The 23,777-nt window shown below is 33.8% G+C and overlaps 1 protein-coding gene across 1 annotated transcript in view; it reads left to right on the forward strand.

The window, feature by feature from the left end:
• The window catches only part of Pde3b (phosphodiesterase 3B, cGMP-inhibited), a gene marked incomplete at its 5' end in the record, with an annotated part of 127,331 nt that continues 103,554 nt past the window's right edge, over positions 1-23,777 (forward strand). Inside the window, 1 exon segment of the mRNA XM_005380333.2 lies at positions 1-288. Coding sequence (XP_005380390.2) covers positions 1-288 — 288 coding nt within the window.

A 23,777-nucleotide genomic window follows, 5' to 3' on the forward strand; every position in this document is an offset into this window, starting at 1 on the left:
TGGGTGGCGTTCAGCGGCCTCGGGGCGCTGCCCGCCGCGCTCCGCCCGCTGCTGTCCTGCCTGGCCGGGGGCGCCGGCGGCCTCCTGGCCCTGGGGTTGGATCACTTCTTCTACATCAGGGAAGCGCCTCGTCCTCCTCAGTTGTGCAGCGGCGCGGAAGACAAAGTGCCTGTGATCAGACCCCGGAGGAGGTCCAGCTGCGTGTCGCTGGGAGAAACCGCAGCCGGTTACTATGGCAGTGGCAAGATGTTCCGGAGACCGTCGCTGCCTTGCATTTCCAGGGAGCAGGTAGGTCAGCCCGAGAGCACCGCCGGGGAGGATGGAGCGCGGGCTGGTGGCTGCCCTCGCAGGCGGAGCCGGCGTGTCCGAAAGCGTGTTAGCTTCCAGCGCAAATCAAAAGGGGGAGCGGACAATGTTTTGTTGTGGAAAGGTTTCCCGAATGACAGGGAACTTTTCTGCAAACTCGGAAGCAAGTGCCTTGTATCTTTCAGTAGAAATGAAAAAGCCCACTAATCCTGTTGCATTTTTGAAAGAGTATTTTTATGTAGTGAGTGAGTTCTCAGAAGAATGAGGTGAATTATTTCTGGTTTAGTAGGGTTGACTACTCCCACTTTTTTTTTTTTTTCCTTTTTTTGTCTTTTTGAGACAGGGTCTCACTATCAGTTCAGGCTGGCCTCGAGCTTGCTTTGTAGCCCAAGCTGGTCTCGAACTCACAATGATCCTCCTGCCTCAGCCTCCCAAGTGCTGGGATTACAGGCATGAGCCATCACCCCCGGTTTGACTACTCCCACTTTTGGAATATTGTAGTATGTATCCTTTTGGCGCCATTTATCTTTTGGCTGTTGTGTCTGTCTAAAGGAAATCTTACAGCCATTCGGATGAGGAAAAATATGTGGATTTTGAACAGTAAGGTTTCATTACTGTGATAGTTGAGCAGACCAATCAGAGATCTTAAAGGAACCAGCGGTGAGCTTTGGAATAGACTTAAATAAAGACAGCAGTGTACACTAATACAGTTTTTCAGACGAACTCATGGTCGTGTGTATTTGTTGCATAAGAGGAGAATGTTTTAACATTTTAACCTTTAAAGTAAGTAATGTTTGGACAGACGCCAAAAGCATTTCCATCTTTTTTCTCCTAGGCTTTCATATTTTTGTTTTTTTAAGAGAATTGAAATCATTAGTAGTGAAATTATATGTTTAGATAGCATTGGGGAAATCTGGTCTACATCACCAAGAAACTCAGTAAGTGTAGCTATTATTTATTGAGTACTGCTTTACATATATTCTCTCAAATCTTCATCCGTTAGGTGAGTTGACATTAGCATCAGTTTAGAAGTGACCGAACTGAGGCTTACAGAGAGGAACCAGTTTCACAGGTCCAAAAAGTGGCTGTGTTAGGATTTGACTGGATTTTCAGTTCTCAGTCACGTTCTGCACAATTTACAGGGGAGGTGTAGAGGTTTTTAAGTAGGAGTATGTGTCATTGGTTTGGTGTTATTAGACTTTATTGAGTAGTGATATCTTTTGCACTGGGACCCACTACACTGGAAAAAAAAATGTTCTTAGTACATCCGAGGCATTCATCTCTGTTCTGTTCCCTCTCTTGTGTCTCTGCAGTAATCTGTGGGCTGCTACTTTGACTTTATGGCATATTAAACACTGATCTGTAGTGTTGTATGAGGCAACACTTGGCTTCTCTGGATGGCTTTGGAGGCCATTATTGTGGTCTGTATGTGGCAAATGATTGAAAAAAATGCTTTTGTGCCTCCTGTTTTCTAGATTTGCTACCAGTGCTTGGAAAGATGTGTATCAGGAGAAAAATTGTTTTGAGAGGATTCACTATACAGCAAAGTAATATCAACTATTTTCATAGAATGGAATAACGTTTGACTTTTGACTATATAATGAATAGACTGCATTGTTCACACTGGAAAACTCTTTTAGAACACATTCATTGCATTTTTAGAGAAATCTTCTGAATTTAACAGTTTAACATATTTTTATTGTAATTTGTTGATTTAGTGACATCTGTTCTCTTGTAAACTGAAAACTTTAATTTTTAAAATCCTAATATGGTACTCTTTCCATCATATCAACCTTTATCAAGCTTTAGTTAGTTGCAGTGCCATGCCAGGTAGCTTCATTTATTATTTGTATTAGAGGATAATATAATTTGTGCTTCTAAAAATGCATATTTCTTTTTTAGTGCAGAAACCCTTATTCACATTCTACACTGTGTAGAAATATTGTCAGGGTCTTGAAATATATGCTAATAGTGCATACATAGTTACTTAATTTTTAATGTCACAAAATGATACTATTTTGACATCTTTAGAGGATGATATTTTTAACCTAGTAGAGATCATAATAGCAAGAATTTTTATTTATTCTCTGTAATAGAGTGTGTGTGTTCCATATGTATTATGTTAAAGAAATTAAGGGAAAATTTATGGAAGTAAAGATCGAGATTGTGTAATTTTTGAAGCTTTGTATGTAATTGTAAAAACACTTTATTTCAGAAAGTGAAAAAAGAAGAAAAGAACTTGGGTAGCACCTACCATAGGCAAATTTTCCTGGATATGTAGGGGAGGGGTTGAAGGTTAGGTCTTGGCTTTTTTGTTTAATATTGGAATGTCAGGGGTTCTTTCTGAGTCTCAGTATCTTGTCAAACCAGAGGATCCCAGTACATAAATTGTGTTGTACTTTCCAGTTCTAAAATTAATTTTAGTTACTTTATACTTTCATTAAGATATAGATGAGTGAGTATAAGTAGTCACAAATTAATATTCTTCAAATTTCACTTTAATATTGAATCTTGATATTATTAACCTACAATTTTAAAGGTGTCATAATTGGAAAAGATGAAGAAATATTCTGTATTTTTTGGAAAATACTGTCTTTTAAAAAGTATGTGTGGATTCATTAAAATTACTACTTTTGTTTCCTTAAGAAATTAAACATTTTTATTAACATCTTTGAAAATCACTTGAGAATACATATCAGTATAAATTTTTTTATTGTATCACAATGGATTTAATGTAATTTTAGGTTCCATAGTGATGAATAATGGAACATATTTATGAAACATTTGATTTAATAAGTTTATAGTACTTGATTTGAATACTATATACGTGTCAGTTCTTAAGTTCTTTTTTTTTGTTTTGCGATAGGGTCTTGCTATGTAACTCAGGTTGGCCTGGGACTCACTGTGTAGCCCAGGCTGGCCTCGAACCCACAGTGATCTTCCTGCCTCACCCTCCCGAGTGCTGGGTAGGATTATAGGCATGCGCCAGCACACCCAGGTTTAAATTCTTTTTTTCCCCTAATGAGATTTAGTGTGTAAATCTAGTTACTGCTGACTGTGTTTTACTTTGGTGGGTTCATAGAAAAAAAACAAAACACCAACTTTGTAATCTGTCTTTCAGGAGTCAGCTAAAACTAAGAGGAAGTTTAAAAAGTCAGTTGTGTACATAAAAGCTTTAACCAGAAATGAACAAGTTACATTTTTATGCCATTTTTTTATTTTATGAAAAAAAAAAAAAAAAACCCAAAATTTTGTAACAAAATGAGAGATAATAGTTGTTATTAATAACTATTGATAATAGTTACTACACGTGTAGCATTATCTCCAAAGTAGTTACTCAGAGTACAATACATAAAATGATTCTGTCTTACAAAGAAGAAACAGATAATAGTACAAAACTTTCTTTTCAACAAACTAAACAAAATTAGTATTATAAGTAAAACAAATTAACATGTATAACTGTATATTCTACAGTGTAGTTTTTGGCTATTCAACAAAATCATTTTGGGTGTGATTAGGTAAACATATGGTATTAAAAGGCTAAAGTTAGTGTGCAAGATATTTTTCTATATGTAAAATGTCAAGTGCTTTCATAGTTAGGTAAATATTTTAAAATTCTGTGGCCTTAATGCCCATAAATATTATTTAAAGTGTTAATTTTATTTGAAAAAGGTGTACATATGTGAAGACAAAAAACTTTTTTTAAAAAGTGTGATTTTTTTTATCTCCCGATTCAAGGCATACTCCACTGTGAATTTTTTAAATAACAATGTAACCTTTTTAAAATTTATTTTATGGCTTCAGTGGGTGTTTTAATTTCATGTTGATATTTTGTAGTAATGGCAGCCTACATAATAATGTTATGTTGTATTTTGTAAGTGTCATATATACTCTACCATCAAAATTATCTTTCTTTTTTTTTTCAAAATTATCTTTCAAAATACAGATTTAACCAAGTCACTTGCCCAGTTTTTAAAATGCCTCATGGCTTCTCATTGTCCACAAGATAAAGTTCATACCTTTGACCATTGCTTTCAAAGTCTTTCATAACCTGCCTTTTCTGTTTTGATTTTGAAAAAGCATTTTAGGATTTACGGATTTCTGCCTTCCTGAATCCATCCTTGATTCTGACTTTCTGGGTTCTGTTTATTGTTATTGAGCTTGTTTTTTATTTTGCTTCCATTATTTTTATTGGTTGAAATCACTTTAACTAACAAATAAGATTAAAAAGTCTTTAGCTAGTTAACTGATACTCAATGTACTGTATAAGCTGTGAACAAAACTCTTATAATAGAGTTAGCCATATTTAAGAATAAAAATTGAGAAATCACATGAAGCAATGGTGATATGTAATAGAATATTTTATTATATTACACAAGATAGTAACATTCTGTAATTTATTTTCTATACATTGAGTGAAAGGCAATCATAAGTAAAACTGAAGTTTGTTTTCATTGTTATCAGGCTCTTTGTTCCTCAGTAGTTGGCTCTTCTCTCATCCTCTTTCTCCTTACCCTTTTAATGATCAGGTCAGTCATTTTCCCTAGCACACTTTTTTTGCCCTTCTATACCCCATCTGAAGTAGGAAGAATCTACACTTTGCTGAAAAGCTTACTTTAATATGAATATTTATATAGAGGATAGAGGAGGATAGAGGATATTGGAGAGGATATTGGAGAGAGGATATTGGAGAGATTTACAGTTTAATGGAAATTTGCTTATTACATTGAGAAATTGAACTTCAGAGAAATAAAATATTGGCTCAGAGTTATACCGTGAATTACTGTGAATACAAGGCCAAAACATAGGTCTTGACTTCTGGTCCTCCTACTTTCTGTAAAGCACATATATACCTATAGTTACAGTTTTCCCAGTATCTTCAGTTACATAATAGAAGGTGGTCTCTTTGGATAAGTAGGTGTGGGGGGTGGGCATGAAGGAAAGAGGAGTGTTATGAGAGACTCTTGAAATCACATAGTTCATAATAATGACCTTAAAGATAAACTTGATATCTGATATGGTTATTTGGGGTGTCTTGTCAGGATGCAGCTGGTCTTAAACTCAAGAGCCTTTAGGGACTTGTATATGCTGAGGAAGAAGGGAGAACTGGCAGGGATGTGAACTGCTTTGCCTAAAGGCATTCCATCTAAACAAAACAAACAAATGTGTTAGCGAAACAAAACTTTGGAACTGGGTTCTGTGTGTGGGTAATTCTCAGCAGTTTATAACACTGGGTTGGTGGTGTTCACCTTGTTACTCACAAACTAATCCATGCTTATTTAGATGGGTTTTAGAAGCTTGTTCTTCAAACCTGGAGCAGAAGAATGTATCTCCCAGTGATTCTTTTTTTCTTTCACAGGCTAGAACTTTCTCTGTGGCACTGATTTTTCTAGGAGGTAGCTCATCTTTATAGATTTTTTTCTTTCCCCATCAGCTATGGTACATTTTTTTGAGGCTTCCTGCCTCACATTTCATACAACTTGCAATCAGCACATTTTAAATTTATTTAGTTAGAACTTAAATTTTTGATGAGAAGTGTCACACACACAAGACTGTACATATGTGTATTTTATATGGTTTAAGTAAAAAATGAAAAAAAGTCACAAGCTACTTATTTCCTTTGAAGGGTTCCCTCTTCCCATACCTCTTGTATGCTTTTCTGCCCTAGAAGTTTCAGCTGTCTTCTGAGTTTTTCCTCATTTATTCCTTTGCTTGGTTTTATAATTATAAACCCCTATGAATGTATTCCTAAATAATGTTATTAGTGTTGTCTTTTGAGCTTCAGATAAATAGAATCATACTGTATGAACTCTTCTGTTTTTTTTTTTTTCTTTTTTTACTTTGATAGTTTCTGAGATTCATCTGTGTTGATGTAAGTAACTGGAGTTCATTTTTCAATGCTTTGTAGCATTTTATTATATGATCGCTGTAAATTTATTTATACCTCTCACTGTTATTGGAGCCTTGGGTGGTTTTCATTTTTTTTTTCTTTTGTTATTATATATAATGTTGCTGTGAAAACTCTTATTTCCAGATGCATATACGTGTGGTGTGTAATGTAGAATTGGGAGGTTGCAAGGTGTGCTTATAGTTAATGTAATTACTGGTATATGTTAGATAGAGTAATAGCATCCAACAAATGTCCTTGTTCTAATCCCTTAAATTTGTATTTCCCCTCACATAGCAAAATTTTTTTTTGCAGGTGATATTAAGGATTTTCAGATGAGATTACCCTGGATTATCTGAGTGGGTTCAATGTATGTTTGTTTTTTGAGACAGGGTCTTACTTTGTACTTCAGGCTGGACTTATACTATTCACTGTGTAGCCCAGGCTTGAATTTGTGACAATCCTCCTGCCTCAGCCTTCCAAGTTTTGGGATTACAGGCATGTGCCAACCGCACAAGTGGGTCCAGTGTAATCACAATGGTCTATAGAAGGTGGAATGGAGAGGCAAAAGAGTTCAGAAAGGAGAGTCAACAATATAAGTAAGTCAGTATGGTGGCACACAACTGGAATCCCAGCACTTTGGGGTTGGGGGGTAAGGCAGGAGGATCACTAGTTTGAGTCTTGCCTGGACAAGTTATTGTGTCTCAAAATAAAAAATGGCTGGGGATGTAGGTCAGTGAGAAGGCCCTTGGTTCAATCCCCAGTACCGCAAAAACAACCAACCAGCCAATCATATATCAGATATATCATTTATAAATCTTTTCTTACATTCTGTGGGTTGTCTTTCACTCTATGGATAGTGTTCTTTGATGTGTAAAAGTTTTAAATTTATTTTTCTTCTGTTGCCTGTGGTTTTGGTGTCATATTAAAGAAGTCATTGCCAAATTCAGTGTTATGAATTTTTCTTCTTTGTTTTATTCTAAGTTTCATAAAAGTTTTAGCTTTTATATTTAGAAGTTTGATCCCCTTTGAGTTAATTTTTGTGTACGGTACAAGGAAATAATACAGATTCATTCTTTTGCTTGTGGATATTCAGTTTTCCTAAGACCATTTGTTGAAAAACTGTCCTTTGTCTACTCAGCAGTGTTAGTTCTTACTGAATATTAGTTGGATATAGAAATATATTATATATTCACATCCATGAGTTCATTTTTGGGCTCTCTGTTCTACTGCATTGGTCCTTATGTCTATTTTATGTTGGCATCACACTGTTGTGATTATGGCTTTGTAATACATTTTTAGATCAGGAAACTTATGATCTCAAACTTTGTTCTTTTTCAAGATTGCTTTGGCCGTTTGGGGGGTCTATTGAAATTCCATATGAATTTTAGGATGGATTTTTCTATTTCTTCAAAAGACATCATTTGGTTTATTTATTTGTTTTTAAGCCTGGGACCTTGCTTATGCTAGGCAAGTGCCTTATCATTGACCTATACCCCCAGTCCATGGGTTTCTTTTTATTGTTACTGTGATAAAAAATACATAACAAATGTTTGGTATCTTGACTGTTTTTAAATGTACAGTTAGGTTGTGTTAAGAATATTCACGTCATGAAACAGTTCTCTGGATCTTATTCTGGTTTTGGGACTGAAACTGTAAACCAGTAGTGGCAAACCTATGGGATGTGTGCTGTAGTGGCTATCACTGAAAGCTATGCTGTGTTTGTTTATTTAAGTAGCTTTGTGAAATCTTCAGTCCTCAGTTAATTTTTGGTCTATAATAATACTGTAAATGTAGACAGAGAAAACTTCAGCAAAACTACCTCTTTAGAAAAGAAGTGTGAGCTAAAACTGTCTCAGACAAGCGAAAAGTGAGAGTTTTATGATCAAAACTACATACTCAAGAGGAAGAACTGAGACTAAGAAAGAATGCTAATGATAAATATATAGGCAAAATTAAACCAGCATTGATGGTATAAAATATTAATACTGTGAAGGGCGAATAGGTTTGAACCAAATACGAGAACATGACATTTAATTAGATGGAAAATAAGAATAGTGTACTTTAAAAAGCATATTTCAAGAGGAAGATTAAGAGCCTGACTACCAAGTTTGGTGTATTTATACAGTAGTTCATATTTAGACAGCTGCTGAAAGAATAGATACTGAATGGTAACTTTCAAGTACGTAAAGGGGAAAAAATAAGAGATAAAGGAAGAACAGAAAATACAGTGCTATCAGTTTATCTGTGTCTGTATATACACATATAGTTCACCCACAATAGAAAGCATTTTTTGTGTATACTATTTTATTCATTCCTTTAGTTCACTCCTATCACATTAGTATGCATTAATTCCCATTTATCTTCAGTTTTGCCTTTCATGGTTTCAGTTATCTTGTTCAACCATGTTCTAAAAATAGCAACTGGAAAATTCATGTTTTAAATTGCATATTGTTCTGCAAAATGTGATAAAACTTTGTGCTGTCCTACTATGTTCCACCAGGATGTGAATCATCCCTTTGTTCAGTATATCTGTGTTATATGCACTAGCCTTCCATTAGCTACAGTACTTAGTAGCTATCTGGTCTATCAAATTGATGGACTTGGTATCCTAGTGTTTGTGTTCAAGTGACCCTTGTGTGGTGTCACAGTGCCTGTGTCCTTCACTTCATCTCTTCATGTAAACAGTGTATCATATCATAAGAACAATGAGTACAGTACAATAAGATAACTTAGAGCTCACATTCACATAACTTATCATGGTATATTATAATTATTCTATTTTATTATTACTTATTTTTGAGAAATCTTTTAGTGTGTCAAATTTAAATTAATTAAATTTTATCTTAGCTATATATAGAAAAGAACTGTATATGTAGAGAATTATATATAGTATTATTTTCAGGCATCCAAGGGAAGCTCATAATATTTTCTTTGTGGGTTAAGGGGGACTACTGTATTATATTTACTTACACTGTCATAATTATTCTCACAATTATTCTCATTTTTGAACATTGGAGTGTGCTAGGTGTAGTGCGATAAAGAAAAAGATGAACAAGACATAATTTTATCCTAATGGAGTTTATATCTAGTTGAAAAAGTTGTATGAAGTATGAGACAATATTATGTTATTTTCAGGCTTGGTGGAAGGCAAAAATGTTATCAGTTTTTTAGTGGGAGTGTATTGGAAATCTTCATAAAAGAAGCAACTGAAGGCTTTATTGAACTCAAGTGGAGACAGACATTAGGACTGATAAACTACTAGAAAGTAAATTCATGATGTTGTGGAAATCAGAATGGATAGCTATTAAGTTAGGAGTGTAGAGTTAATATAGGAATGTTACCAGAAAAAGACTGAAATTGTTTGAGAGTATGTTTGAGAGTAATATGAAGATCTTGAAGGCTATCCTAAATTTTTGGCTTTATTCTATATTCATGGAAAATGTTAGATTTTCCAGAAGAGGAGAGACATTTCTGTTAACTTTAAGATTACTGAAAATGTGAAGGATAGAGCAGAGAATCAAATGACTAGGAGTAGAGGGGCTATTACAGTCATTCACGTGAGAGACTGAAAAAAGAGTGGAAAGATTCTGGTACCTGGAGAAAGGGCAGTATGACAATATTTCAAGTCTAGGTGTCTGAAAGGTGTGTGGCATCATTAGCTAACAAAGAAATTGGGAAAAGGAAGTGTTTAGGAGAAATGATAGAGAGCTTGGTTTTACTAATCAAGTGTGTTGTTTCCACCTTTGTATGCTAGATACCTAAAGGGGATGTAAGTTCTTTGAGTATGAGGATAAAATGTTTGTAGTTAGAATTTTTCATGGCTATCTATTATCATATATATTTTTATTGCCATTTTCTGTAAGACTTCCATGTTAACCTTGAATGAAAGAAAAAAGCTGTGGATAGAGATTTCCTCCTGTTGTTGGTATTGTCATTAGTAGTGAATAGTTTTGCATGAAGGTGAAGCCAGACCTCTTCTGTTTGAATGGCATCTCATAGGATTTGGCACAAATTGTTTAACTTCTCTGTACCAAAGTTTCCATTTGTGTGAACTGAGGGTAATAACAGTATCTATCTCATTAATGTGAGATGAATGTGATAATGAGATATCACTGTGAAGATGAATTAAAATTCTGTAAGTTCTTGGAACAGTATCTGACACTTGGCAAGCTCTCAACAGATTAGTTGTTATTAATAGGGGAAATTTTCATCTTTAAATTACTTGGTAGCTTTTGCAAAATTACAGTTAATAGTCATTTTTTTGTAGCCATAGTTTTCATATAGTTGCATGTAGTATACATAATTTTGAAACTGAGCCTAGATCTTTACTCCCTTTCTTCCTCCCTCCTTTCCTTTCCTCTCTAGACAAAATTGAGTCACTTCCTTTGTTGCACTTAACACTCTGTTGTATTTGTTGGCAGCTCACTCTTACCTCTGTATTTTATGTTTATTAAATGCAAGGACATTATTTTATTTACTTTTTACCTCTGGTGCTTGGGTTTTACCAAGTAGTATAATGAATTTAATTATTGTGTTAATTATTACTCTCATTATTATTTTATGTAATATTTTCTCTGTACTTACCATAATAGTTACAGTTCCATCATTGAAAATGACTCGAGGAAGAAAATGCCTGAGGAATAACTTGAAATCACAAAATCCAGCAACAGTTGTCTCTGGCAGGGGAAGCTTCTTTTAGGCAAATACCTGACTTTGTAGGTGAAGCGTGGAACAGTAAAGGAGAGAATGGAGACTAATATAGAATACTGTGGGTGGGAGTGTGTCTTTAAAAATAAGAAAGAAGCAGATAATGATGATGAGGTGAGACTGTCATGATGCAGTTGTATTATAAACAATTTTGACATTACTTTTTCAGTTATAGGTTACAGAAGAAGGTTAAGAATTGGTTCAAAGTTCCTAGGTGTTTAGTTCTCAATTAACAAGTTAGGATAGCACATTTTCAGTGCTCAAATTGCAGTTTTCATTTCTGGGGAGAAATTTGCATTCATGATACAAATTTACTAATTTTAATAGTGCAACCAACAAATAAGATAAATTATTAGTCATAATTACCTACCAGACACTAGAAATGTGATTATTTTAAATTAAATATATTTCTGTTGGATAACTGACAAAAAGTGACTTTTACAAATAATACTTTTTTAGTTTAAAAGATTTTTGCTATGATTCTTTCTCGGATGTTTACCTCTTTTTCTGCTTACTGAACAGATCTTGATGAAAATAACTTATTTTCCTGACAAGTAAGGGGTTGCCATACACTGTCTTACTGTGCCCATGATATAAAGATACAAGTGACTCAATTTTGTCTAGAGAGGAAAGGAAGGGAGGGAAGGTACTTAAGTGCTTTTAAAAAAGACTTCACATATAGTATTAAGTGATGGATCTTAGATTTTTACCTTTTCTTCAACATGTTATTTTGCCTGCTTTGTGCTGTAAGCTGTTATTTTTTACTGTTATCAATCTTTAACAGACCTCCCTTTTCTCAGTTTGTTACTGATTATCAACAGAGGGTCAGGAAAGTAGTTAACCAAGCTAATTGGCAATGGCTGTGCAAATAAGAAAGAAAAGGCCTGAAAGTCTTTCTCATGGATAGAGTGTATGAACTTTGCAACATTTTCACTGTGCAGAGACCTCTTTTCTTTGTTTTGGACAACTGAACAAGTGAGGTTATTAGTCATGATGCTTTAACACAGCTGCTAAAATAAACTTTTTCCTTTTCTTTCTTAGGAAGGTATACCATACACACTGTAAAGTTAACAAATTCATTGTTCAATGAACTTTTACATTTGTATACACCTCTGTAATTACCATTTAAATAAAAAATATGGAACATTCCCAGAAACCTAGTTGGCTTCCTCATGTTCTTTTCCAGTTGATTCTCTACACTCCAAAATGTTCACAATTCTGTCCTCTATTCTAATTACTCTTATTCTAATCAGTTTTGACTATTTTTGAACTTTCACAAAGCAGAAATTTTGATTTTCATACAATTTTCTTATATCAGGAAGCATTATTACTCTTCTTTTTTTTATTTTTCCCATTTACTTTTGAAACATTCATTTAATTCTACTGTGGGCAAGAAATTAATGATTTTGGAGATTCAGAGGTGAATAAAAAATATCTTGCCATCAAATAACTTGGGGTCTAGAACAAGAAAATAGTGCCATAAAGGACATTATAAATAAAATATAGAAAAGGCTTAGGAAAATCTATGCTGTGTCAGTGAAGGGCCTGGCAGAAAATACATGGCACACTGAAGTGGGAAAATATGATTTATAAAAGAGTGTGATGTCTGGTGAGCAAATATAAGGACAGAATAGGAAATTGTTAAGACTGAGAAAGAGTGCATATAAAGGTTTATTTCACAGAAGGTGTGGTCTCTAGTAGAACGTTGTTAACCATAGGTGATTTCACTGAAGAACTGGTAAAATAAATACCCTAGGCTTACTCTTTTAGTTTTTCAATCTCTTACCTTTTTGTTTTCCACTGGCTGGATCCAACCAGAAGACAGAGGGCAGGGTGGACTATTGACAAAGGAAAGTTTCTTGGGACACAAAGCTACAGAGAAGAGTAAGGAATGGATCTTGAGGAGCAGATAAATTATGCACAACACTGTTGGCCTTTTAAAGACACAGAAAATACCATTCTCTGCAGCAGTGGGAGAAGAACGTTTTAGGAAGAGAGATGGAAGAATATTAAAATACAGAATATATTTAAAAAATGGAAAATATTTCAGATAGTTTGGATTGTATGTTATATAATGAGGAATACTATAAAAGTCCATAAAAATGAAAAGATACATTTTTTCTATTATTATATCACTGTGTTTATAAATGGAATCAATATTGCTTTCCATCATTAGGGGGAGGATAATGGATCAACTTCTGTGCCTTAGCAGCTTTATCTGAGTGATTTACACATAGTGGCCTACCACAAGTGTACAAAAATGAACAGTCATTTGAGAGAAGGGCTTTCAGCTAAGGACATAAGTTTTGCAATTGGGCCATCAGTATTGGAATTCTGGCTCCAGCCAGCCACTTTCTAACTTGGTGATGTTAGGCAAGTTACTGAATACAGATCTCAGTTTTCTCATTTATGCAATGGGCATAATGATGATTAACTTTATCTTGTAGTTGTGAGGATTAAATTGAGTGATCGGTATAAAACATTTAGCCTAGAGCCTAGAAAGTATTGTCAATCAGTGTTACTCAATTTGATTATGTTTAGGGCAATATTATGTGTTTAAATATTTGAAAGGCTGCCACATGAAACAGGGATTAAATTTCCTCTTTACATGAGAACCAGTAATTCTAGGAGTAGGACTAATGTGTGCAATTAATAGGCAGACAGATTTGGGAATCTTTTCATCATTTAGAGTTGTTTAAGTAAGAGAAGGTTAACTCTAGAGATCAGGGTTTGCATACCAAAGGAAATATAGGGGGGCACCAAGATATTTTAAAGTGTATTCATGCCTTAAATTGATAAAAGTTAGGCGAAAGGGTGCTTCAGGATACTTTCCGATTATAATAGTCTTATTACTTTACCTTCCAAATATGTGAAAACCAAACTCTGGGTAAAATGAAATGTGTTTGTTTTTCCCTCTCATTTTTACCTTTTGCAAATCTATTTTTAACCTTCTCCCAATAATAGAGTTTGAATGTTATCTTTTATTCTTTAACAAATGAGCCAGGCTTTGTTCTAGTTAATGTGCTTTGTAGTATGAACAAGGCATGGTAAGTTCTTATGCTAATAGGGGTTTGAAAATTCTAGCAGGGGGAAATAGAAAATAAAAACACAGTGAAACGACTTCAGGTAGTTAAGTATTGTGATGCATGAAGAAAGTAAAACAGAATAATGGGATGAAGGAATACTAGGGCCTAGGGTTGTGGAGGTAGGGGAGGTACTTCAGGTACAGTTGTCAGTGAAAACCTCTCTGAAGAGATGAGGTTTTATCTGAATGTTGAGAAGGAGCTGGTCATAGCGAGGAATGCACCTTCTAGGCAAAAGAACTAGCAAAGGCAGAGGCCCTGTGGTGGGAAAGAACTTGATATTAGAAGAAAACTGAGTATCTGGAGAGTGGTAGGAGAGATAAAAAGAGCATAGATCATGTGAGGCCTTTTAGACTGTGGAATTGTTTGCATTTTATTCTGATTACATTCTAATGAGAAATTGTAAGACAATTTTATGATATAAGTTGTATTTATAAAAGATTATTCTGGCTTGTCCATGGGCTATTGGGAGTAGCTAAAGTGGAAGCAGAAAGGTAAGAGTTTGTTACAATTGTTCAGAGAGATAAAAGTATTCAAGTAAGAGATAGCAGTGGTTTGAACTATCTCAGGTGACTTTTCCCCCCTACCCTCCCTCTTCTACTTCTTATTGATCTGTGAATACAGTATCCTTCTAAAAATAGTTTATACTGTCTAACACATACTACTGTTAAAATACCTTCACATCATTTTTATTTTTTAAAATTTTTTGTCTTTTTGAGACAGGGTTTCACTATGCAATTCAGGCTGGCCTTGAACTCACGTTGTAGCCCAGGCTGGCCTTGAACTCACAGTGATCCTCCTGCCTCAGCTTCCAGAGAGCTGGGATTATAGGAGTGTGCCACCATGCTTGGCTTCCCTTGACATCATTTTAAAATTAGGTACACATTTGCCTTCCGTTTTAGACTTTGAGTTTCTTAAGCATAGGGACAATTGTTTATCCCTCTTCTGCATTTCTTACCCTGAGCATTATAGGCTATTAATATAAAGTTTTAATTTAGTATTTTATAAATCCCCATTTATGAATTCATGGAAGTTACTTTTATCTGAACTCAGGACTTCTTATAGCTGTTATAAAATACTTTTCCATACTTTACATAGAAAATATACTGCCAATGTCTAGTTAAGGAAAACATACTAAGAATTGTGGAAACTTACCATTTCTTTCTGTTAGAGGCAAAACAAATTAGATGTAGGAAAACCAAGCACTAGTTTCATGGCTATATTAACATGAATTGATATGACAAGACACACAGATACACTGGCTCAAATAAGACTGAAGTTTATTTCTTATATAACAATAGGTCATATATTTAGGCTGGTGGATCTTTTGTGGATTCCTTTCTTCAGTTACTTTATTATCTTAGTGTCTAGAAACAAGAAAAAAAAATAATATCAGTGATTAGTATAATTTAGTTAGGCCCCAGAATTAATTTGATACTACTGAAACAGTGGTCCATTTTTAAGATGTAGAAGGAAGACTTTATTCCTGGAAATATTTGAGACATCATTCTCAATTTTAAGTGATAGGAAAATGTCTGGCTTCTTTTTGTCATTGAGTGAAACTTAAAAAATAAAGGTAAAGACTGAAAGTCATTATATTTATTTTAGGTTGTAACATATATTTAATTTAAAAATATATCAGATTACTTGTTACCTGAAAGTATCATGCTTTTATTAAAATAATAAATACCTCAAATGCAGGCTTATTATGTTAGCTTATTATGTTGGTTCCTTTGGTAACTAGATGCTTTTGTTAAATTTGACCAAAATATCTTCCATATGTTGTTATTTTACTTATAGATATCAGAATGAATAAATCACTTTCCCAGAAGTTGTCACTTAAGGTGCTTCTTACTACAGTGAAATTCTGAGGGGCTAGGGATTTAGCTCAGTGGCACAGTGCCTGCCTGGCAGGTGCGATGTCGTGAGTTCGATTCCCGGTACTGGAAAAAAAAACAACAACAACAAAAAGAAATTCTTATTTGTGAAGAATGTCATATGGTGAAGATACAAAACTTTATAATCGGGAAAATTGCTAATTTGTGACTTCCTAAATGTTTAAATAACAAATTTATAAAAAATTTATAACAAGGTATATTGGATTGAGTTGATTTAAATCTTGAGATACGGTGTGGAAGTTTTATTTTGAAATACATAAAGGTTGAAAAATACTTGAGTGGTTGAAAGCCAGTGGAAATGTGAAGCAGTGTTGCTAAATGCTAGGAAAACATGGCATTGTGCTTGTTTAATAATAAGCATTAAACTTCTGAAGATTTTCCTGGAGATTTGATTGATTTTGCTGTTAGCCATGGGTATTTCAAACTCACTTGATGTATCATAACAGGGCTGTACAAAGAGCAGATAGAGGTTCCTAGAGGAACTTTGAAATATGATGCATTTAAGGAACTGTGAAAAATAGTTCAGGGGTTGCTAGTGTTTCTGTTTTAATTTGCATAACAAGCAGATTTCTTTTGCCTTTTCTCTTATAGATCAGATGGCTAACATATAATTCAGCTTATTATTTAGTTGATTAGCATATAGCATTAAGATTTAATTCTAAAGGTTAAATGGATGCTAATTGGAACTACTGTTAGGGATATATTCAGATCACAATTTCCTTTTTTGGAAAAAATACGTTTTAACATTATATATATTGTAATTTATATTACATTTAAAAATATATTCTGAATAGATGAAAATAGTGTTTCTAAATCTACATTCAGAATTTTATATCCATGCTAGTAACTTAAAAGTACAGTGATATTTTGTGTAAAGAAATTCAAAATTTCATTTTCATTTTTTACCACAGGGAAAAGTGGTTTTCAAGAATTTAGTGATTTTAAGAATTTAGTGATTTGAATTTGCATGATTTTTCATATAACAATCTACCAATCTTTTTGTTTACTGTGGACTTTTCAGAACATCAAAGATCCGCATGTTTTTAAGCGTAGAGTACAGTGTACCCTGAATCCTAGCAACTGAAAGCAAATGGACATACGTCAGTATTTGTGTATAAGTGCTAACGCTTATGTCAGCAGTTTGTCCTGTTTGCTTGGGAACCCTTGTTTAATAGTGTGTTTACAATGAGTCTTTCAGTGGAAAAGGGCTACTTGACTGAATATGTACTCTATATTGTTTGAATACATTCTGTATACAAAGATACATGTATAAGCATCTTTATTGTTATTTGTTATTGACATTTACTCTTATTTAATGTCTTTCTCAAAAGTTTTATTTTTGTTAACTAGCAGTAAACTATTGGCTTTGTGTTTCTGATTATGGTGTCTTTGTGTAGGGCACTGATTATGATTTCAGATAAATTACTGAATTAAATCTACATGACTGATGAGCCATATGATTTCTTTTGGAGAGAAGTTCAAGGTATTAGAGGTGGAATAATCTGACTTTACCTTGATTAAGACTTATAATTTTACCTTCCTTTTCTTAATAGTTACTATAAAAATAATTTAATCAGTTAAAAGCATATCATTGGGCTCTAAAATGGAAGTTTATTTATTTCAAGTATTATGGTTTTTTGTTTATTTGTTTTTGTTTCTGTGGTTCTTATCTGCTGGAAAACACCACTAGACAGTTAGAAATGGCAGGTTTGGAATTTGGAAAGAGAAAATAAGGCCAGAAATATATTTTAGAAATTAGTCAGTATATTTTTTGTATGCCTCTGACAATTCAGTCCTTGGAATTTGTGCAGGCTGCAAGATTGGTATCTCCTCTACCTGTGGTGTTGATAATTTATTTACTAGATTCTAGAGGGAGGATTATTTACTTAGAGGTTCTTAATTGAAGTTTGGGAGTGGATGAAATTGAAAAAGTATAGATAGGATTTAAAAAAATCAAGGACAGAATAACTAAGGGAATACCTTAATTCTGTAGGTTTCTAGGAGAAGGTGAAGAATGTGTGAAATGCTTATATTTAGTGGTTAGCCTGAAAAAGAACAGCCAGTGAGAGCAAGGAAGTATAGAGCAGCAGGACGTGGGAGATTTACCATAATGAAATTAAACTGAAACTCCGGAATCTCTCACTTGCAAAAGTTCCTTCCTAGGCTTTGGGAGAAGGTATTCATGTAGTCAGCTGTTTCTGTGAAATTTCCAAAAGTATTTTAAGATTGTGGCGTCTTTCCATTCTTAACTTCATTTCATGAGGCATTGAAATAGCTGTAGGCAGTTTTGGGATTCAGATAAGGAAATTGGATTTGTGTTTACTTTTAGTTTGGCATAATTACGTGGTTCATGTTACTTCTGGTGCTTTTCAACTTGCAATAGTGTTGTGTCCTGATAAACCCGTTGTAAGTTGGAAATATTGTAAATTGAAAATGAATTTAATATACTTAGCCTGCCAAACATCATAGCTTAGCCTGTTGTCCTTCCTTAAATGTGCTTGGAACACTTAATTAGCCTACAATTGGCAAAACCATTTAATGTAAAGCCTATTTTATAATTAAGTGTTGTGTCACATGTAAATCTAAATCACTAAAGTGCCAAACAAAATGGCTATATTGGTACAAGAGACACAGATAGGAGTTTTGTAGACATGATGGAATACAAAAACATAAAACCCTGTAACTGCCCCCGCAAATGCTGGTAACATTGTACAGTACCAGTTGTTTTATGTTTTTTCCTTTCGCTAAAGCTGCTGCCCTGAGCCTTGAGAGTATATCTTATATTTTGCTTGCTTGGAAAAAAAGATCAAAATTCAGGATTTGAAGTATGCTTTCTATTGAATTTATCACTTTCAACCATTGTAAAGTTTAAACATGTAAGTTGCACCACTGTAAATTGGGGATTTTCTGTACAGTTAAGATTTTGCTAGCTGTTCTTTTTTTTTGTAAGAATGACATCAGGAACACTGTTGTTGTCCAGTGTGCTGAGTCACGTACAGCTATGACATAATGATGCAAGGCCAGAGAGAGGGTGATTGAGTGTGTCCTACATTGCCTGACACTGAAAGTATGTGGTAGGGTAAGAGAAAATCTGCAATATGCAGAGCCAGAAGATAGTCTGGGAAAAAGGTCTTCCAAATGTGATACTTTAATAAATGAAAAGAAACAGTACGAATTTCTCTAAATTTGACAATACAGTTTTGCTTTTTTTTTTTTTGAAGACATATAGTCTAGGCTGGCCTTGAACTCACCATGTAGCTCAGGCTGGCCTTGAACTCAGCAGTCGTCCTGCCTCAGGCTCCCAAGTGCTGGGATTACAGGCATGTGCCACCATGCCTGACAATACAATTTTATATGACATTATTAGTAACAGTTTATGAACCTAAAAGAATATTTATAAATATAAAGACTAAAAAATTGAAACTAAATTATCTTTTGAAAAATTTTAAAGCTTTATAGGAAGTCTTTATATCCTTATGAAAAATATGCAATGAAAATGTAGAAAACTATTCTAGAAGTGTGTCATGGAATTTATTGGTAAAATTGTTATTTTTCTGGATTTTTATGTTGCTGTGACTTTTTTTCTCATTCTAGATAGGTATTTACCTTTGTATGTAATTTTATTTTTTGTAATTTTGCTTATCTCCTACATCCCCCAAAGCAGACCCTCTAAATTGTATTAAAGTTTAGGCTGAACAAACTGTAGGAAGCATAGAATAACAGAAGTTGAGAGGAGACAATTCATAGATAGAGGACGTGTTCTGTTTTAAGTGATGCATTGGGATGGTTTCGGAAGACAGTTGGATTTAGTGATTAGGGATTATTGAAGACCCTCAGGAACAAATATGAATTTGTGAATGAGAAGTCATGGTCATGTACTTCTTAAGGAAACAGAAGTAGAGTCCAAGAGCAATAGTTTTCGGGGAAAGCAAAGTCTAAAGTTTCTTTGTATGTGTAGGTTTCAAAGACAGGTAGATGTATATCCAAATACATTAAAGAAAGGGAAACAATACCAATAGCACAGAAAGAAAATAAAAGATAATAACATGCACAATTAAAGCAGACCAGAGATAGTACGCTGATAAAAGAAAGTGGGATTATGATATAAGAGTTAAAAAATAGACATAGGAGTACACTAAATAGTGGAATGACTGGGCTTGTTGGTACACCCTATAATACCAGTACTTGGGAGGTTGAGGTAGAAGGAATACCAAGAGTTTGAGGCCAGCCTGGCCTACATAGCAAGTTCAAGGACAACCTTAACTGCTTAGCAAGACCCTGTGTCAAAAAACAAAAGAAAAGAAAGGCATTTGGTGAAGGTGATTTAGTTATCATTCTGTGAGAACTAATACTGAATGCAATAATTGTTTCATTATGCCCTGAAGGAAATCATCCTAAAAGCATAGCATATTTTAAGCTTAGTTAGCTCTAATACAGTTTAAAATATTAGCATTTGGATGGTTAGAATAAGATGTTTGTTTTATGACATAAATGGAAGAAAATTATCTGCATTATTTTAATGTATTAAACTCATTCTTCCAAATTTTTCTTTGACTAACCTGCCCACAATCAATTTAAAGATATAGATAGTTCAATGACTCTTACAGTTAAGAGTATATATAAAATATATGAAATAACAGTCTTTTCTCTTAGTTTTATAGATGGTAAGAAAAAGAATACAGAATTGACCATCAGTTGGAGGATTTATTATTACTTTTTCTATTCCGTTCATTAATATTTTTATTTATTTATTTATTTATTTATTTATTTATTTTTGTCCTTTTGAGACAGGGTCTCATTATGTAATTCAGGCTGGCCTTGAGCTCACTTTGTAGCCCAGGCTGGTCTGTATATACGGGCATGGATCTAGGTCCTGGGGACGGAGCAGTATATGACATGGACTATCTTTGTGGAACTTACATTCTGGTTGGGAGATAGCAATTAACTTAATAAGCAATTAACTTAATTGCTTATTAAAATAAGCGATTAACATATAAATTATCAGACCAGACATTAAGCTGTGTTATAAAGAAAAATAAGGGGAAGTAAGGTGATAGAATATTGTGGGAGATGATATTTCAGATAGAGTGATAAAGCCAGAAAGGACATTTAAATTTTGCTTTGTATCAATATATCTGGGAAATTGTTTTATGAAATCAAAATATGTTTACTAAGATACAATAATTTTAGGAGCAACATCTATCTATGTCTGTTTTTTATCTCCAAAACTACCACTAATAATGACATCTGCCCCATTGATTTGTTGCATGGTTTAAATAAGATTGTGTGTTTGAGTAGGAATTAGTATAGTTGGGCACAATTTTTGTGTGTGTGTTGGAGATAAGACCACCAGGGTCTTGTACATATCAGGTGAGTGCTCTACCTGTAAGCTATATCCCCACCCCACATTTGAGATATTGTTAGCTCTATAATCTTCGTGTGTGTGTTTGTGTGTAGCACGCTGTGCAGTGTTGTGGTAGTACTCGGATTGAACTCTGGGCCTTTGGCGTAGAGCTGCATCCCAAAATCCTTTTATTTTTATTCTTTACATTTGAGACGTGGTCTCACTAAGACATTAAGTTTGCCCAGATAGGGTTGGGATTTGCCATCCTTCTATTTGAGACTCCCAGAGTGCTGGGATTGTAGAGATGGCCCATGACTGGCTGAGATGCTATCAACATTAAATAAATGTTTCTTGTTTTTAACGTAACTTTATTTCCTATTTGTAAAATTAAAAAAAAATTATTAGTTCATGTTTACAGTTCATGTAGTTTACTGTCATCTTGGGGAGTGGTCACATGTATATACTGCAGCTTTTTTCTTTTGTTTTTAATCCCCTTTCCCTGCCTTCTCCCTCCTTCCTTCTCCACATCGCCGATCCCATTTTTCATTCTTGTTGATGTTATTAATCTTAGCACATGTTATGGCATATAATTTTACATTATATTATTATTAGGTTCTGGTGTATAGCATATCTTTATTCTATTTATTTCTTCTTGTGAACCAAACAGAAGATGACTAACTCTTCTACTGAATACTGCATATTCCTCCAAATTCTAGACTGAAGCTTCTGTTTCATTTTTATTTATATTTATTTATTTATTTTTGTCTTTTTGAGACAGGGTCTCAGTGTGCAATTCAGGCTGGCCTTGAGCTCACTTTGTAGCCCAGGCTGGTCTCAAACTCACAGTGATCCTCCTGCCTCAGCCTTCTGAGTGCTGGGATTACAGGCGTGCGCCACCATGCCCGGCACCTGTTTTTTTAAATATGGAGATTAGTTTTTTTTTAAAAATAAAGGTATATAGATGTATTGTAACTTTAATAATCTTTAAACCTATGGTTGAATGAATATTTTTATAGATTAATACCTGTATAATCACCACTAGATGCAAATATTTAACACTCTCAGCACACCAGAAGAAATCTTTATCTTTTGAGTTGTTTTTGCTCTTCTATCCACTATTTTGACTTCTATAAGTATTTGCTTTGCCTCTTTTGAATTTCATGTAAATTGAATTACATAGTATCTTTTACATCTGCTTTCATTTGCTGAAAGTAATGCCTGCAAAATTCATCTATACTATAACATGTATCACTAGTTTGGTCTTTTTTAGTTTTGTGAAATAGTCCATATGAATGTACCACAATTGTTTATTTTCCAGTTTATGGACATTTGGTTTTAATATTTATATTTTGAGGATCAGCTGTAAATAGCATTGTAGTGAACATTCTTTTATATCTTTTCTTAGACATATATGAACTGAGTCAGAAGATAGGCATATGAATAACCTTAGAAATTTCTAAGCAGTTTTCCCAGGTTCTACTGCTTTACTCACCCAGTGGGAGTAGATGAGAGTTCTAGTTGCTCTACATTCATATGGACACTTCCAGTGAGTAAAGTGTTTAGTCATTCTGGAAGGTGTGTAGTTGTTGCCTTAATTTTCATTTTGTTGATGCTAATGATTGTTGAGTACTTTTATATATGTTGGTTGACTGGCCATTTTGAATAGTGTCTTCGTCAGTTCCTTTTTAGACAGTTATCTTCTTTATTACTGATTGATTTGTAGTAATTTGTTATATTCTTTGTCTATTCTGTATAGAAAACTTTTCCTGAGTATATATGCATACCTTTTCTGGTCAGTGGCTTATCTTTTTACTTTAATATTATCTTTTAGGAAAAGGTTTTTAATTTTAATGAAGTCTAACTTACCATTGTTTTCCTTAGTAAGTTAGTGCTTTTTGCATATTAATTAAAATTATTGGCCTACACAGAGTTAATGAAGATATTTTCTTTTAAAAGCTTTATACTTTTACTGTTCACTTTTAGATATATGATTTATTGTCAGTTAATTTTTGTACATGGTATGAAAGTGGGCTTAAGATTTGTCATTTTTCTATACTTGTTTCCAGTGTTCTAGCATTACTAATTGAAAAGACTATCTTTTTCCTTTTAGATTTGCAGTGGTCCTTTCTCCATAAAGTAATTGATTAGGTATGTGTGGTTTTACTTTTGGACTGTGTTTTATTGCTGTATTTATTGAAATTTGGTAGTGTAGGTCTTCTAACTTTGTTCTTCTTAAAGATTGTCTTAGCTAATCTAGGATTTTTGCCTTGCCTTTTGATTTCCACAAAAAAACTTAATGCTATTTTGATTGTTTTGCTTTGTATCTATAGATTAACTTGGGAGAAAATTGATATCTTTACAATATTGAGTCTTTTAAGCCATGAATATGTTTATATTTTCCCATTTATGTACATTAAAATTTTTTTCTTACATCCAGGGCCTGGAGTTCAATCCTTAGCACAAAAACCAAATCAAAACAAAACTAAAAACAAATAAGAGCAATTTCTTTCCCTTTCTTAATATCTATTGTACGTTTTGGGTTCCACTTA

This window comes from Chinchilla lanigera, unplaced genomic scaffold (genome assembly GCF_000276665.1).
Source record: "Chinchilla lanigera isolate Chin_1 unplaced genomic scaffold, ChiLan1.0 scaffold00013, whole genome shotgun sequence".
Classification (NCBI taxonomy): Eukaryota; Metazoa; Chordata; class Mammalia; order Rodentia; family Chinchillidae; genus Chinchilla; species Chinchilla lanigera.